The sequence below is a fragment of the Mastigoproctus giganteus genome, chromosome 7 (assembly GCF_048544385.1).
Source record: "Mastigoproctus giganteus isolate SK-2022 chromosome 7, ASM4854438v1, whole genome shotgun sequence".
NCBI lineage: Eukaryota > Metazoa > Arthropoda > Arachnida > Uropygi > Thelyphonidae > Mastigoproctus > Mastigoproctus giganteus.
Genome location: NC_143581.1, coordinates 192,687,851 through 192,702,488, shown reverse-complemented (window position 1 = coordinate 192,702,488; position 14,638 = coordinate 192,687,851). Strand labels below are relative to the sequence as shown.

General features: G+C 37.4%; 1 protein-coding gene across 4 annotated transcripts in view; it reads left to right on the top strand.

The window, feature by feature from the left end:
• Positions 1-14,638, top strand: part of LOC150083502 (mitochondrial coenzyme A transporter SLC25A16-like) — a 108,919-nt gene that overhangs the window by 22,761 nt on the left and 71,520 nt on the right. For all 4 annotated transcript variants that reach the window (XM_090378031.1, XM_090378032.1, XM_090378033.1 and 1 more), the window contains exons 3-4: positions 7,789-7,922; positions 12,246-12,309. In XM_090378031.1, coding sequence (XP_090234157.1) covers positions 7,789-7,922; positions 12,246-12,309 — 198 coding nt within the window. The remainder of the gene's footprint in view (positions 1-7,788; positions 7,923-12,245; positions 12,310-14,638) is intronic.

Here is a 14,638-nt window from a genome sequence, read left to right as displayed (position 1 = left end):
TGATAATTAAAATATAGAGGTTTCTACAGTGCATTTACAAACAAATTCATTTAAACTGGTATACCTCTAGGACAGTGGTTCCCAACCTTTTTTGACTTGCGAACCCCTAAGCCTATATTCTCTGAAACCGCATAAAAGTACTGGATTTTCATTATAAAATATTTTCAGTGCTACGTTTTTTTATAAGCGACATTGCGTAACAAAAATTATTATTAAGTATTATTTATACTTTGTAAACCAGTTATTGATTAGTCTAAACTAGATTTTGAACAGGCTAAGAGTAGAAAATTTGCTTCTTACCCTAATGGTAGCCGAGCATTCTGGTCTTTCCAAAGCTTGGCCGCAATTTTTGCCCATCTCTGTTCCTGCCTCTGTCAAAATCAGATGGTTCTGATGCTACATCAGCCAAAGATAAAGCTGACCTGTTAGCAACCTATTTTTTTTTTTTTTTTTTTTTTTCCAACTCATGTATTGATGATCTTGGTAAATCACCTCAAACCGTTCCCAGTACACTCCATTAATGAATCCTGTGGTTTTCTGTGAAAAGAATGTCAGAAGGATTTTGATGAATCTGATGCTATGAAAGCTCCAAGTCCTGATGTTATTTCTCCACTTGTTCTCAAAATCTATGCCCGTGAACTTACTCCTGTTTTGTGTTGTCTTGTTTCACTTTCTTATTCCAAAGATATTTTTCCTTCTGCATGGAAATTTGCTCATATCCAGGCAGTTCCTAAAAAGGGCGACAAATTCCTTCCCTCCAGTTATCGTCCCATTGCGATTACTTCTACTCTCTTCTACTTTTGGCAGGCCCCAAAATTGTACTAACGCTGACCGTGACTATATTGAAACTCTGTGTCCCCCTGGGCCTGCTGCAGGTGTCACTTCCTATGCTGCTGCTGTGAAGTCAGGACAGGAGTCCCTTGCCCGTAGCATGATACAAACTCTCCATCTGCACCACCCAAAGAAGAAGCCACAGCATCTACTACTGTTGAGAGCAAGTGATACCTTGGATCTCAAGACTAGTAATGACGTCAAAGATCTAGTGCAAAGCACTATAAGGGCTGATTATAAGAATCTAAAAGTGAAATCTCTGAGACCCATTAGGAACAAAGTCTTCTACTGGAGACTGCAACAAAAGACCTAACAAGTATTGCCACATGTGGCACTCTCACAAATGCAGGAGTGGTCATAGCTCCTCCTCAAAAGTCAAATCTGTCAATCGTAGTGTACGATGTTCCAAAGCACAGTTCCAATGATGAATTACTTGAGCTGTTCCACAAAAACCTACTGGACCATGGATTCTCCTGGGAGGAAGTTAAGGCTGAGACCACTTTTAGGTCTGCAACAAAATCAAAATGCAGCTCTATGGAACACAAAGTAATTAGCTTCTCCCCACAGATTTATAGAACTGTCCTCTCTACACAAAGATTATTCCTTGGTTGCAATGCACACAGGTTTTGTCCATTTACAATTGTCACAAGGTGTTTCCTATGTCTGGGCTATGGGCATATCTCCCAACACTGCCCTCACAAATCCCCATCCTACGGGCATTGTGCCAGGAGTGGGCATGTCCAAACAGAATGTCCCCACTGTGATTGAAGAGCCGTCTTGTGTGAATAGTAAAAGGAACTGGCGAATACACAACCATTCTCTTCATGATGTTTTATGCTCAGAATACCAAAGGGCTCTGGAACTTGTATGACTAAGGATCGCTGATGCCTAAACCAACAAGAAATGCCGGTTGTGTCCCTGCTCCACTCCTGCCCACCCTTCCTGAAAGCCAAAGAGGAGACCCCGTATTTCAACCTAAATACCTGCGAATGATGCAGATAAATGGGCAAAGGTCCCGCACAGTTGTGGATGAAATATGTCAGGCCACTGAGGAGCATTCAATTGATCTTGTTCTGATTCAAGAGCCGTATGCTGCAAAAATACAATCCCATCCAACTTCTAAAATTACTGGCTTTTCCATACACACTAGAGTCATTCAAGCTGTCCCAGTGGACCCTAAAACATGTATAGCAGTCATAAATAGAGATCTCTATGTCCTGGTTGTCCAGGTCCTCTGCAATTAGTTCTCCACCTGTATCCAGATTACATATACAGATCACTCTACAGCCCTCCCTCAGAGAACATCAGTAAAACACTAAACTTTTTTGGAATTTGCCCTGAATTTTATTTGCTCCAAACAACTCCTGGTTTCATCTGACTTGAATGCAAACTCCCCCTTCTGGCACAGTGCAGTTGCTGATGGCTGTGGCCAGCTTCTTGAAGACTTCGTCGTCAGCCAAAATCTTATTATCCATAACCAGCCTAGCCAGTTCACTACTTACTCTAGCTCCACTGGTGAATCTAATATTGACTTAACCCTCTCTACAAAGGATCTACGTCAGTCAGTTAGCTGCTGTGAGGTAACTCCGGATCTGACTGTTAGCGACCATAGAGCCATACTGTTCCATCTCGACTTAGTTCCACCGAGAAACAACAACGGAGTAAGGGCAACAGACTTCATCAGATTCTCTTTGAGAAATGTCAATTGGGAAGCATATGGCAGCTCCATAGAACCGGACTTTCTAACTACAGACCCATCACAGATGTCCTCATTAAATGCAGAGGAATTGACCACCTTTATCCAGCACTCAATACTCAGAGCCTCATACAGGTCCTCAAGGAAGGTGTTCCTCCCAGCAATCTGCCTGTGGTAGACCTGGGAATTTACAATCCTTCACAAGTCAGTCCATACTACATGCAGGAACTACCAGCGACACCGTGATTGGCCAGCTCCTGATGTTGAATACCTTCATAGGGATTATATTGCCAAAAAGAATGAGTATACCAAGGCAATTGCAGCCAGAAAGAGAGACTTGGGCAAATTTCGTAAAAGAAACCAAACGTATAAATCCATGGGCGCCTGGCATATAAGATCTTGAGGGAGAAAACCTCCCCAGAAATATTCAACACTGTTTCAGTAGACGCTCAGGAAACTAAGTGTTAGCAGGAGTCTGCCAACCTTATTCTAGACAAACTGTTTCCACCTGATGACATCTCTGAGGATCACCCAGAACATTCAGCAATTAGAGCTGCCAACAACAATTATATAGCAAAAGAGCAAGCCGACCCATTCACACTAGAAGAACTGGGAGCAGTCCTTAAAAACATTTAATGTCAAAAAGTGTCTGGGCCTTGACCTAATAGAATACATCTTCATCATCCACTTTCACAAACTGCAGCCGCACCATCTACTCCTTCTCTTCAATAAATGCTTGGATGAAGGATGCTTCCCAAAAGAATGGAAGTTGGCCCTCCTGTGCCTCATCAAGAAGCCTCACAAACCACCAACAGACTCCTGCAGCTTCTGGCCTATTGCACTGCTGGCTAACCTTGGTAAAATCCTTGAGCGACTCATGGCTCTCAGGGTTGTCTCCCTGTTACAGATGCATGATTTGGTCTCACCATGCCAGTATGGCTTCACCCGTGGAAGGTTGTGTGAAGAAGCTCTTTTTGATTTGGTCTTACATATTGAAAGTTATGAAGAAAAATTCGAATTGGCCATCTTCATGGACTTCGAGGGAGCCTTCGACACCATCTGGTGGGACAGTGCCTTGGCACGCATTCGAACTGTCACTTACCCCCAGCAATTATACAGCTTCTTCTAGAATTATTTTTCCGACCGAGCAGTTATTCTTAAGTCAAAATTCTTAAGTCAAAAAACTCGATTTACTAATCTAGTGAGCAAGTCACTAGATTAGTAAATCGAGGTTGTCCCCAAGGGTCAGTCCTTGGACTCCTCATTTGGAATATAGCTCTCCTACACCTCCAGGAATGCGAAAATTGTGGCCTTTGCTGATGATCTCACAGTGGTGGTGTCGGCATTCATGGAAGGCCATCGAAGAAAACACAAACCAGGTCCTCAACGATCTCTCAATTTGGGCTGCACTTAATAAGTTGTATATCAACCCAACAAAAACTAAAATGATGCTATTCAAGAATAGACTGGATTCGGGCACCTGCTGCAGGTAAAGATATTTAATGCTCAACTGCCAATTGTCACCGAAACCAAGGTACTTGGGATGATTATTGACCACAAACTCAGCTTTCTCCCACATCTTGTTCATCTAAGAAACAAAGTTAAGAAATTCTCAGGAACCATCATATGCATCTCCAAAAATGATTGGGGACTCTCCAAAAAGTCCCTGCGGTTGTATTACAAAGCAGTATTTTTACCAATTGTGACCTATGCAGCCGGAGCCTGGTTCCATTGGGTAACTCTTGTAAAGATGCGAGACAAGCTTGGAACCATCCAGAGGTCAATGTTAACGGCAATCTGACAAGTGTGTAGAACGGTCTCCACGCCTGACATTCAGGTCATTGCGGAGCACTTTTGCTCGATCTATATGTCATCTTCCGTGGGTTGTGCTTCCGAATTACGAGAAATATCCCAACAAGGATCCTCGACATTGAGGTTAACCTGGATGCTGGCCCCAAAGCTGAGATGACCCATTGCTACAACGAGCTCTTCAACATTTGGCAAACTTGATGGGATAACTCAACACTGGGCATTGTCACAAGACGATTCCTACCTGATGTAACCTACACTGCTACTAAATCTGTACAGTCTTGGTTTACCCCTTCATTAGAAAAGTCATACCTAATTACCAGACACGGATTCATGAATGAAAAATTACACCATCTGGGTTTCCGCCCAACAGATCTCTGCCATTGTATAGCCAAAGAGAACTGGTGGCACATACTATTTGAGTGCATTACGTATGCAGATCTGACACACCAATCTTGTCAGCTGTACACAGATCTCTGACTAGCATCTAGAGCTCTTCCTACAGAACCCTAGCAACCTCCCTGCACCGCAAACCTACTCAGCTGAAGTCTTTAAGCGCAGATGAAGGGTTAATAGGCCCCCAGTGGCCAACATTGATGACCCAGCAGTGAACTGAAACCAACCATGTATTTCTTCCTCTCCCATTCTGCTACATGGGCTGTGGAGCTTGTTTCTGCAGCCTGTATGTAGGATGGAAACCACTATCTCTTTTTTTTTTTTTATTATTATTTATTTCTTCCCATCTTCTTTTCTCTTTGCATTCTTCACTTTTTTTTTTTCTTCCCTCCCTTTTCTTTTTGCGTTCTTAAGGGTTGCTGTCACACTTTTTTTATTTTTATTTATCTTATTTTAGGCACCTTCATAGCCAGGTGGGGAGGAGCAGCAGTGTGTAGCACATGCTTCTTGATTAGACTGGGGTTTGAGCCCGTGACCACCAAATATGGAGGATGTGGAAAAGTCAGGGAATGACCACCGCATATCCCCGGAGCAATATGGCCTTAGTTGCTAATGCTCCTAAAAAAAAACCCAAAATAACAAAAAAATATATTTTATTTATTTATTTATTTTATTTTATTTTATTTTATTATTATTTTTTAAAAAATTTTATTTTACTTTTTTTTGTTTTGTTTCGCGTTCTACAGTGATATCACTTTTGTTTTGGACCACGGGAAATTTTTTTTTTTTTTTTTATTTCTTCCCATCTCTTTGCATTGTTCAGTGTGGCTGTCATATGGTGTTTTTTTTTTTTTTGTTTTTGTTTTTTTTTCTCTTTTCTTTTTGCATTCTTCAGGGTTGCTGTCACTTTTTTAAAATTTATTTATTTATTTTTATTTTATCTTTTTTTGTTGTTGTTTCGCATTATACAGTGATATCACTTTTTTTTTTTTTTTTTGCACCACGGGAAAATTTAATTAATTTTTTTTTTTTTCTCTCTCTCCTCTGGAGTGGGCTCCTAGAGGAATCTGGCCCACTTTTTGGCAACATCAGGTGGATTAGAGTCTCGTATTGAGACAGTACGTGTTCCATTGGGACTGGCCCACCGTCCCGTGGTGTGGATGAGTACCCAGAATCATCTGTCCAGGTGACTGATGCTTCTGGGTAGCCAAGCAGCCAGACACAACAACAGAACACACACAAACCTACGTCACACACATCTGGCCCATTTGTAGTGATACTTTCTTCACAGAGATAAGAGGTGGAGTTGAACTAACGTTCTAGGATCTGCCCCTTACAAAAATACATGTCCACTCTCTGTCTCATACACGTTCTGTTTCTGTCACATGTCTTTTCTATCAATGGCTACTTCCATGGGCACTGTTCTTCTGAATTGGCTTCTATAATTCCTACTCTCTCTTTTAAAGCAGTCTGAACATGTGATGCAACCAGCTAACTTCCTTTTACTGTCCAACTTCAAACTCGCAGAACCAACATTTCTTCTTTCTCATTTATTCATTCAACTTCTGTTTTCTGGAACAACCTTCCTTCATATGTATTTTCTGAAAATAACAATCTACATTAGTTCAAGTATAATGTCAACAAGTACCTTCTTTCATCTTTTCAACCTTCAGCCCATGCACGGTACTAAATACTATAAATTCTAAAAAAAAAAAAAAAAAAAAAAAGTACCTATACATAACAATGATTCTTGAGAATAAAAAAAAAAAAATAGTATGGAAAACATTTAATTAAAAAAGGTTATTTAGGCATGGGTAATGCACTTCCGTCATTTCTACTACGCAGGTAGTATGAATTCAGTTTATTCATATCTCATATTGCAAATTTACCTTCAGAACGAGTGGCCGAGATATTGCCCTGCTTTGAATAAGTAACTTCACCAGACTAATGTTACTTATTCTCGGCGGATACCACCACCACCCAGATGGCACCGTTTCGAAACTTGTTGGCTTACTCATTGGCGGGTGGGCAGGTACCCGGTTATGAAGTATAACTCCACAATATTAGAGATGCTTGATGGTGTGCATGGTTTAATCTTAAAATACTTTTTTTGGCTGATGCTGCATAAGCTTGCTTTCTTGCATCATATGCCTCTACTAATGCTATTTCTTGACTAAACGTCCAAGAGTATGAAAAAGGTTGTTTATGCATCGGCAATACACTTCCTTTATTTCTACTACCCAGTATGCATGCATCTGATTATATCTCTCATTACCCATGCATAAACAACCTTTTTCATAATCTTAGACATTTAGTCAAGAAATAATTTTAGATATTTATTTAAACATGATATACTGTAAGATAATAAAGTAATTATAAGGAATTGTGGAAGATGTGGTTTATTTCTTTGGCAATTCTTTACTTTTTATTTTACTTTATTTTATTAGTTATATTTTGTAGTTTGCAATAGCAGATGCCATTACAGAATTTTTTGTGCCAACTCCCTAGAACATTTTCGCGAACCACTGCTCTAGGACATTTAGAAAAGCTTTAGGCAACCTCAATTTATTTAAAGGTGCAGACATTATAGTTCACTACAGTGTGATCAAAGTATTTACAGAAAAAAATACAGCATTTGGAAAAGTCAAATGCAAGCTCTGATGCCTGGCTTTTCATCTTTCTGACCTTTTTATCACTTTTTGAAAATGGTTTCCAAGAACTTTTTAAAGAGGAGCAAAGAACAAAATTGTGATTGTGACTGTATTGGTTTATGAACAAAATTAATAAATTTTGTATGTATGTTTCCTTTAATATTTTAACTTTAAATTATATTTCCCTTTTAAAATAAAATCTAAATAAAATATATCATTTCTATCATCGTTAGGCAAAGCTTAAGTTAGATATGTGTGCCAAAGAAAGTAGTAATATTTTTGACAGACCTTGCCTTGTTATTACAAAACCTAAAAATTTTTAGGTCCCTTGAACTTTGAATGAATAAAATTCTGCTGTAATAACAAATATAGTAAAATATGCTATTTCGTTTATTTACTTTTTAGGTGTTTTCTCAGGATTAAAAGGAATTGTACAAAAAGAAAGATTTTTGGGGTTATATAAAGGAAATGGTGCCCAGATGGTGAGGATATTCCCATATGGAGCTGTACAGTTTGTATCATTTGAAAATTATAAAAAGGTAATGTTTTAGTATCAGGCAGGAAAGATATAAGTGACACTAAGAAAAGTTGTCCATTTGAATCATAATTAGACATAATTGTATAAAATAATTTATGTATTATTGAAATCCTGTCAAATAAAATTCTTAAATTTGACTTTCATATCATTCACTAATAGAATATTCTTAATTAACATCTTGTGAAACTGAAACAATGCAGAATCTTACAAAATGAGTGTTTCAAGTTATGTACATATTTATTTTGATAATTTGTTTGCCATTATGCACATGAAACACATGCACTACCATGTTGCACTTCAAGTCCATGTTTCACAGTCTATTATCTAATTCATAATAAATAATTGCACTCAATTTCTAGACCCTTTCTCGCTATAGTTTCAGTTTGATTGTCCCCGACTGCAGTGTATACTTTGATTTGCATATTTTTGCATACAAATTTTATAAGGCACCTCCGTAGCCAGGTGGGAAGGAGCAGCAGTGCGTAGCACACGCTTCTTGATTAGACCGGGGTTCAAGCCCGTCACCACCAAATACGGAGGATGCGGAAAGGTCAGGAAATGACCACCGCATATTCCCGGAGCAATATGGCCTTAGTTGCTAATGCTCCTAAAAACCAAATAACAACAATAACAACAAATTTTATATACAATTGCTATATATACATATTCTTACTACCTATAAAATAAAAAGTGAAAAGGAAAAAGTCTTTCAAAAAAAAAAAAAATAGAAAGCATTAAATATTGAAATAAAAATGGAAATTTTAAAGTTTCAGCAAAAATGGTTCTGATGTGGATCTGAATATTGAAAGAAGTTGTAAATTCAGTGAAACTGGAGGATCTGCTGAGTGGTTAGAGTAATTTTAGAGTAGAAAAAATGAATGCTGGGCAACTAACTTTACATTTTTTTTCTTTAAAGAAAAATGGTCTTATACAAGTATATTTCCTATCCTTCCAATTGAAAAATTGGTAATCAGAAACAAAACATTATTGATCATGTATGTTTTCTTTCAGTAAATTTTTATTTAATAACTTGAGTTTTAATGTTATTTACCAATAATAGTATAATAAAAATTGATAAAAAATATGATTGAAAGAGTAATAATTGACAATTATGCTTTATGGAATCTTTCCCTGTTACATGAAAATATGCTATAGCGCCCATTTCTACTCTGTACAATTTTTTTTTTTTTTTTTTTTTTTTTTTGGTATGTACATTGCACGTTATAGCAGGATCAGATTACCAGTAGTCTGATCAAGGACTACTGGTAATCTGATTTCATAGAGTGGTTGGACCTCTGTACTGCCTTTTGAGAATGCAACTTCATGAAATGTCCATCATTATTTTGATATTTTATTTGTTATTGTGAGTTCTGACTTGTATTTATGCGACAGAGCCTTGTTATCAAGAACAAAATTTTCCTATTTGTAAGTTCCCCTCCTCCTTAGGCACCTCCTTAGCCAGGTGGGAAGGAGCAGCAGTGTGTAGCACACGCTTCTTCATTAGACTGGGGTTAGAGCCCGTCACCACCAAATACAGAGGATGCGGAAAGGTCAGGGAATGACCACCGCATATTCCCAGAGCAATATGGCCTTAATTGCTAATGCTCCTAAAAAAATAAATAACAAACCCTCCTCCTTTATCACTTCGTGTGAAGGTCTTATTTTGGCCTTAGAACTTTGATGGGGTGGAGAAACTTTTATTCTGTTGCATCAGATTTTGTTTTAGCTCTGGTTCCAAATGCTAAGCTCTTGTTTCTACTCTCAAAATTCTTGAAATGTTTCAGTAGTTGTGTTAGGTATGTGTGTTATCTACTCTGACTTATGTTTTGAATCAGCATTTTTAACTTTTAAACAACAGACTCAAATGACATGCTTTATGACAAATACGATACAAAAGAAGGCTGATGTTATTCAGTCTAATATCTAATTCATGATAAGTAGTTGCACTTGGTTTCTAGACTGAAAATGTGAGGTATACCCAAAGTTTTGCCCCATAACTTGTTATTTTATTTAAAAGTAAAATAAAATTTGTTCTGTTTGAACTGCTGAAAACAGTTGGTTAATTCATGCAGTGCATTGCATTTCAGGTGCATTAGCAAATAGTAATAATTCATGATTTAAACAAAAAAAAAAAAAAGAAAAAGCAATTGCTTTTATGTACAAATTGAGAACACTGTTTCTGTACATCTGCCATAAATCAAAATGTATGACCATTTCCTACTGCTCACCGTGCAGTTATAAGTAACTCAATTAATTTGTGAGGCACAATATGGCCTAAGTAGCTCTTGCGCCAGAAAACACCACAACAACACATCTGCCCTATTGTCCATTCATTCCTTCAGGCCAGGTGGGCAGGAGCAGCAGTGCATTGCACACGCTTCTTGATTAGACCGGGTTTCGAGCCCGTGACCACCAAATACGGAGGATGTGGAAAGGTCAGGGAATGACCACCGCATATCCATGGAGCAATATGGCCTTGGTTGGTAATGCTCCTAAAACCCAAATAACAAACAAACAACATTCCTTCAGTTAGTGCATGGCACCAACCATAATATAGAGTGCTTCAGCTACACTATAAGCATATATAGATAGCCTATGGGATACGTAAAGAAAAAAAAATAATTTCCTGATTTCTGTTGGTCTGATTTTAATGAAATTTGGGAAGGCTCGACAAATCTTTCTGAAAGATCTAGATATAAAATTTGGTGTAAATACAACTCACCAGAGGTCAAATTATTACATGTGGACAAACAGACAAAATAATAATAATTGTCAGATTTCTATTGGTCTGCATCTGATCTTAATGAAATTTTGGAAAGCCTGACAAATCTTTCAAATAGACCAAAATATAAATTTTTATGAAAACCTATCCACTGGTAGTAGAGTTATTACATGTGGACAGATGGAGAGCCTTAAGACATACTACTATTTTCCAATATAATCTGTCTTTTTCTACTGCTTTATGCCACTTGGCCACAGCAGCTAGTATTCCTTTGTAGCAGTTCTTCAGTTTCTTGGAGCACTTCAGCAACAACTTTGTAATCCTTGAAGAGGTATCACATATGAAAATCTTTCCATATGTGATATGCCTTCTGTGGATCAAAAAGATGAAAGAATGAAATTGGGAAGGTGTAGTACAGCAGTTTTATGATTGCTTACCATGTTTGCAAACTCATACGTGTTCTTACATTGTTATACAGGAGAATAAATCTTGCACATCTTTCATGTTGAACATACTGTAAACCGCTAAAGTTTCAGAATTTGTGCCATTTCCATAGTGCCCATGAAATTCATACTTTAGCTATTTTGAATTTCCTGTGTGGAGAATTAGAGTGATATCACCTTTATAGAATGTCATTTGGTTTTGGCTCAGTGTTCATTTCAAAAGTGATGTTTCATAATCACCAGTGACAATCCATGAAAGGGAAGCTCTTCTTATGCCTCTTAGCATGAGCTAGCAACACCAAAGCAGTTTTTTTTTTTTTTTTTTTCTCCCCTGTGAAATTTTTGGTCATCTAGTTTCACTTATTGTGCAACAAACTGTGAATACATCTTGAATAAATTCAGTGATTATTCAAGGTCTCTCTGTGTCTGTGATTGCTGTTACATTAATATCATCCATATGTGGTGTTACTGCCAAGACTGGAGGACTGTAGCATGGTTAATCATATAGGTCAGATATTCCTTATTCTGATTCTCTTGCCTACTTGATCTAACATCTATCTATCCTTTTTTTCAACTGTATAATCCCAGTAAGTGTTTATTAGATATTCATAAATTTCCCACTGTTCCTTCTACATCCTTAATTGCATAACTCTGTTTGTGACTAACTTCATTATCTGACTGAATTTTGAAAATTGGCTACTCTAATACTGGCTGTTGGAATGTTTTTAAGGTTCTTAAATGTAATCTGAGGAGACAAAGTTGGTTGCTGTTGTAAAAGTTTGTTTTTATTAGTAAGCGTTTGCTGAATAAATATATTGACTAAAAATTTGATTGATATTTGTATAGAATTTTTACTACTACATGCCAACAGACTAAACCTGAATTAACATTATAATTGATCTATCAAAAAATCATTTATTAAATTTAAGTTGTATTAATGATTTCCTAATATAAAGGTAAGCTATAGTGGTCTAGTTAGTACTGCAGTGAAATGCATAATTAGCCTCAAACTCTCAAATATTTAAAAATAATGGCTTTTAATTGAAACTTATGTTTGGGAATGCATTTCATCCTAGTCATCTTATGATTATTATGATGTACAGTTACTTTTGATGTTAGGGCATTTATTTCAACTAATTATTATTTATGCTGTTTATAGATGTTGAGAAATGCATTTGGTCCAAAGTCTCATTTAAGCAAATTCTTTGCAGGATCCATGGCAGGTATGTTTCATGATTTGTAGTGAGATTCTAAATTATTATTATTATTTATTTTTTAAAACAAACTTGTATATATTGTTTACTTATATAAAGACTGTTTCGTAACAGTAGACCATACTTTCGGGATTGATTCCGGACATGAAAACAATGAAAAAAAAAAATGTAAATATGTCTGGTTCTGAATAGCTAATGAAGCAATGGCTGTTTTAGTTTTTAAAAATTGGCTATAGAGTTTTGAATGTTAAAAAAATAAGGAAACATGTACCTAATATGGATAAACATTTTTTACAAAGTATTAGTAACGGCCGCATGGTGCAAGAAAGCCTATGGCTTATGCTGCACAAGCCAAAAAAAAAAAAAAAAAAAAAATCTGAACAAAACAATGATAAAAACAAAAAATAAATAAATAACTAAATAATAATAATTAATAAATAAAAAGGAAATTAAACCTATCATCCTATGTGCTTCCCTTACCCGAAAGTACTCTCCAGATGACCTTTGAATTTCCCCAAACTATCGGCCTCTACCACTCATGAAGGCAACTTATTCCAGTAATTTATAACTCGCTGGCTAAAATAAAACTTCCTGCAGTCCAATCTAAACATTTCCCCCCCCCCGTAACTTGAATTCATGTCCCCTAGTTCTAGCATCATTTATAATCTTGAAAATTTTGTCCTCATTCATTTTACTGATGCCTCTCAGAGCCTTAAACACCTCAATCAAATCTCCTCTAAGGTGTCTAGTTTCCAAACTCTGCAACCCACATATTTGAAGTCTTTCTTCATAAGGGCGCCCTTTTGCCGATCTCACTAGGCGAGTTACCCTTCTTTGCACCCTTTCAAGAAGCTCGATGTCTTTCTTTAGGTGCGGTCTCCATACTTGAACACAGTATTCCAAGTGTGGTCTAACATAAGCCTTATATAATGGGATTATCACGTCCCTATCTCTACTTGCAAAAGTTCGATAGATCATCGATAGGACACCATGGGCCTTCCTTGCAACCTGTTTACAATGCTCAGAGAATTTCATGTCTGACCGTATCGTAACACCCAAGTCCCTTTCCTCCGGTACTGGGTTTAGTTGAACTCCACCAAGTGAATAAGTTTTTTTGGGATTACTGTTTCCCAGGTGTAATACCTTACACTTTGTTGGATTAAAGCACAGCTGCCATTTTTCTGACCATTCCTGAAGTCTATCTAGGTCTCTCTGAAGAAGCTCAGCTTGACAGTGATCATTAACTACTCTACCAATTTTAACATCATTTGCAAATTTAGACATCACGCCCTCTATCCCTTCATCAATATCGTTTATGAAAATTAAAAACAACAGTGGTCCTAATATTGATCCTTGGGGAACCCCACTTCTTACATCAACCCAATCTGAGGAATAGCCATTTATCACAACCCTCTGCCTCCTGCCCTGAAGCCATCCTTCTATCCATCTAAGGATTTTCCCAGTGATTCCAACCTGTTCCAGCTTATAAAGCAACCGCTCATGTGGGACTGAGTCAAAAGCTTTGCTGAAATCTAAATAAACAATGTTGAAATTATTCCCTAAATCCAGCCTGTGAGTGACCCCCTTTCGAAATAGCGAATCAGATTTGTTAAACATGATTTTCCCTTTACAAAACCATGCTGAGTATCCTTGAGAATTTCAATTCGATCCAAATGATCCTGAATTCCACCCTTGATCATTGCCTCCATGATTTTCCCTACTACTGAAGTCAGACTGACAGGTCGATAATTTCCAACTTCACTTTTAGAGCCACCCTTATGTATGGGAATGCATTTGCACTTTTCCAATCCAAGGGAATCTCCCCAGAGTCTAGTGATGCTCGCATAATTAGCCTCAATGGTTCAATGCACTCGCTTGCCGCCTCTCTTAAGATTATAGGGTATATTCCATCCACTCCAGGAGCCTTACTGGTCTGTAGGCTTGAAAGTTTTTTCATTAAATAATCTTGCGAAATTTCAATTTCGTTAATTACATATTTTTTAACTTCACTCCCACAATTTCCCATTGCCACAAAAGGCTTTTCATTTGTAAATATCGATGCAAAATAACTGTTGAGTTCATCTGCAACGGCAGCTGGTGTATTTATTACTATCCCCTTTCCCTTACGTAAAGGTCCGATCTGGTTTGTCCTGCTCTTCTTGGCATTTATATATGTGAAGAATTCTTTATCCCCCCTCTTTGCTCTGTTTGCTAGTGATTTCTCATAAACTGCCTTTGTCTGTCGAACCTTTTCTGTGTGGCTCTATTACACATCACCTTGTAGCTGCTATAGGCTTCAGTACTTTTTATTGCTCTGTAACCTTTCCATGCCACCTTT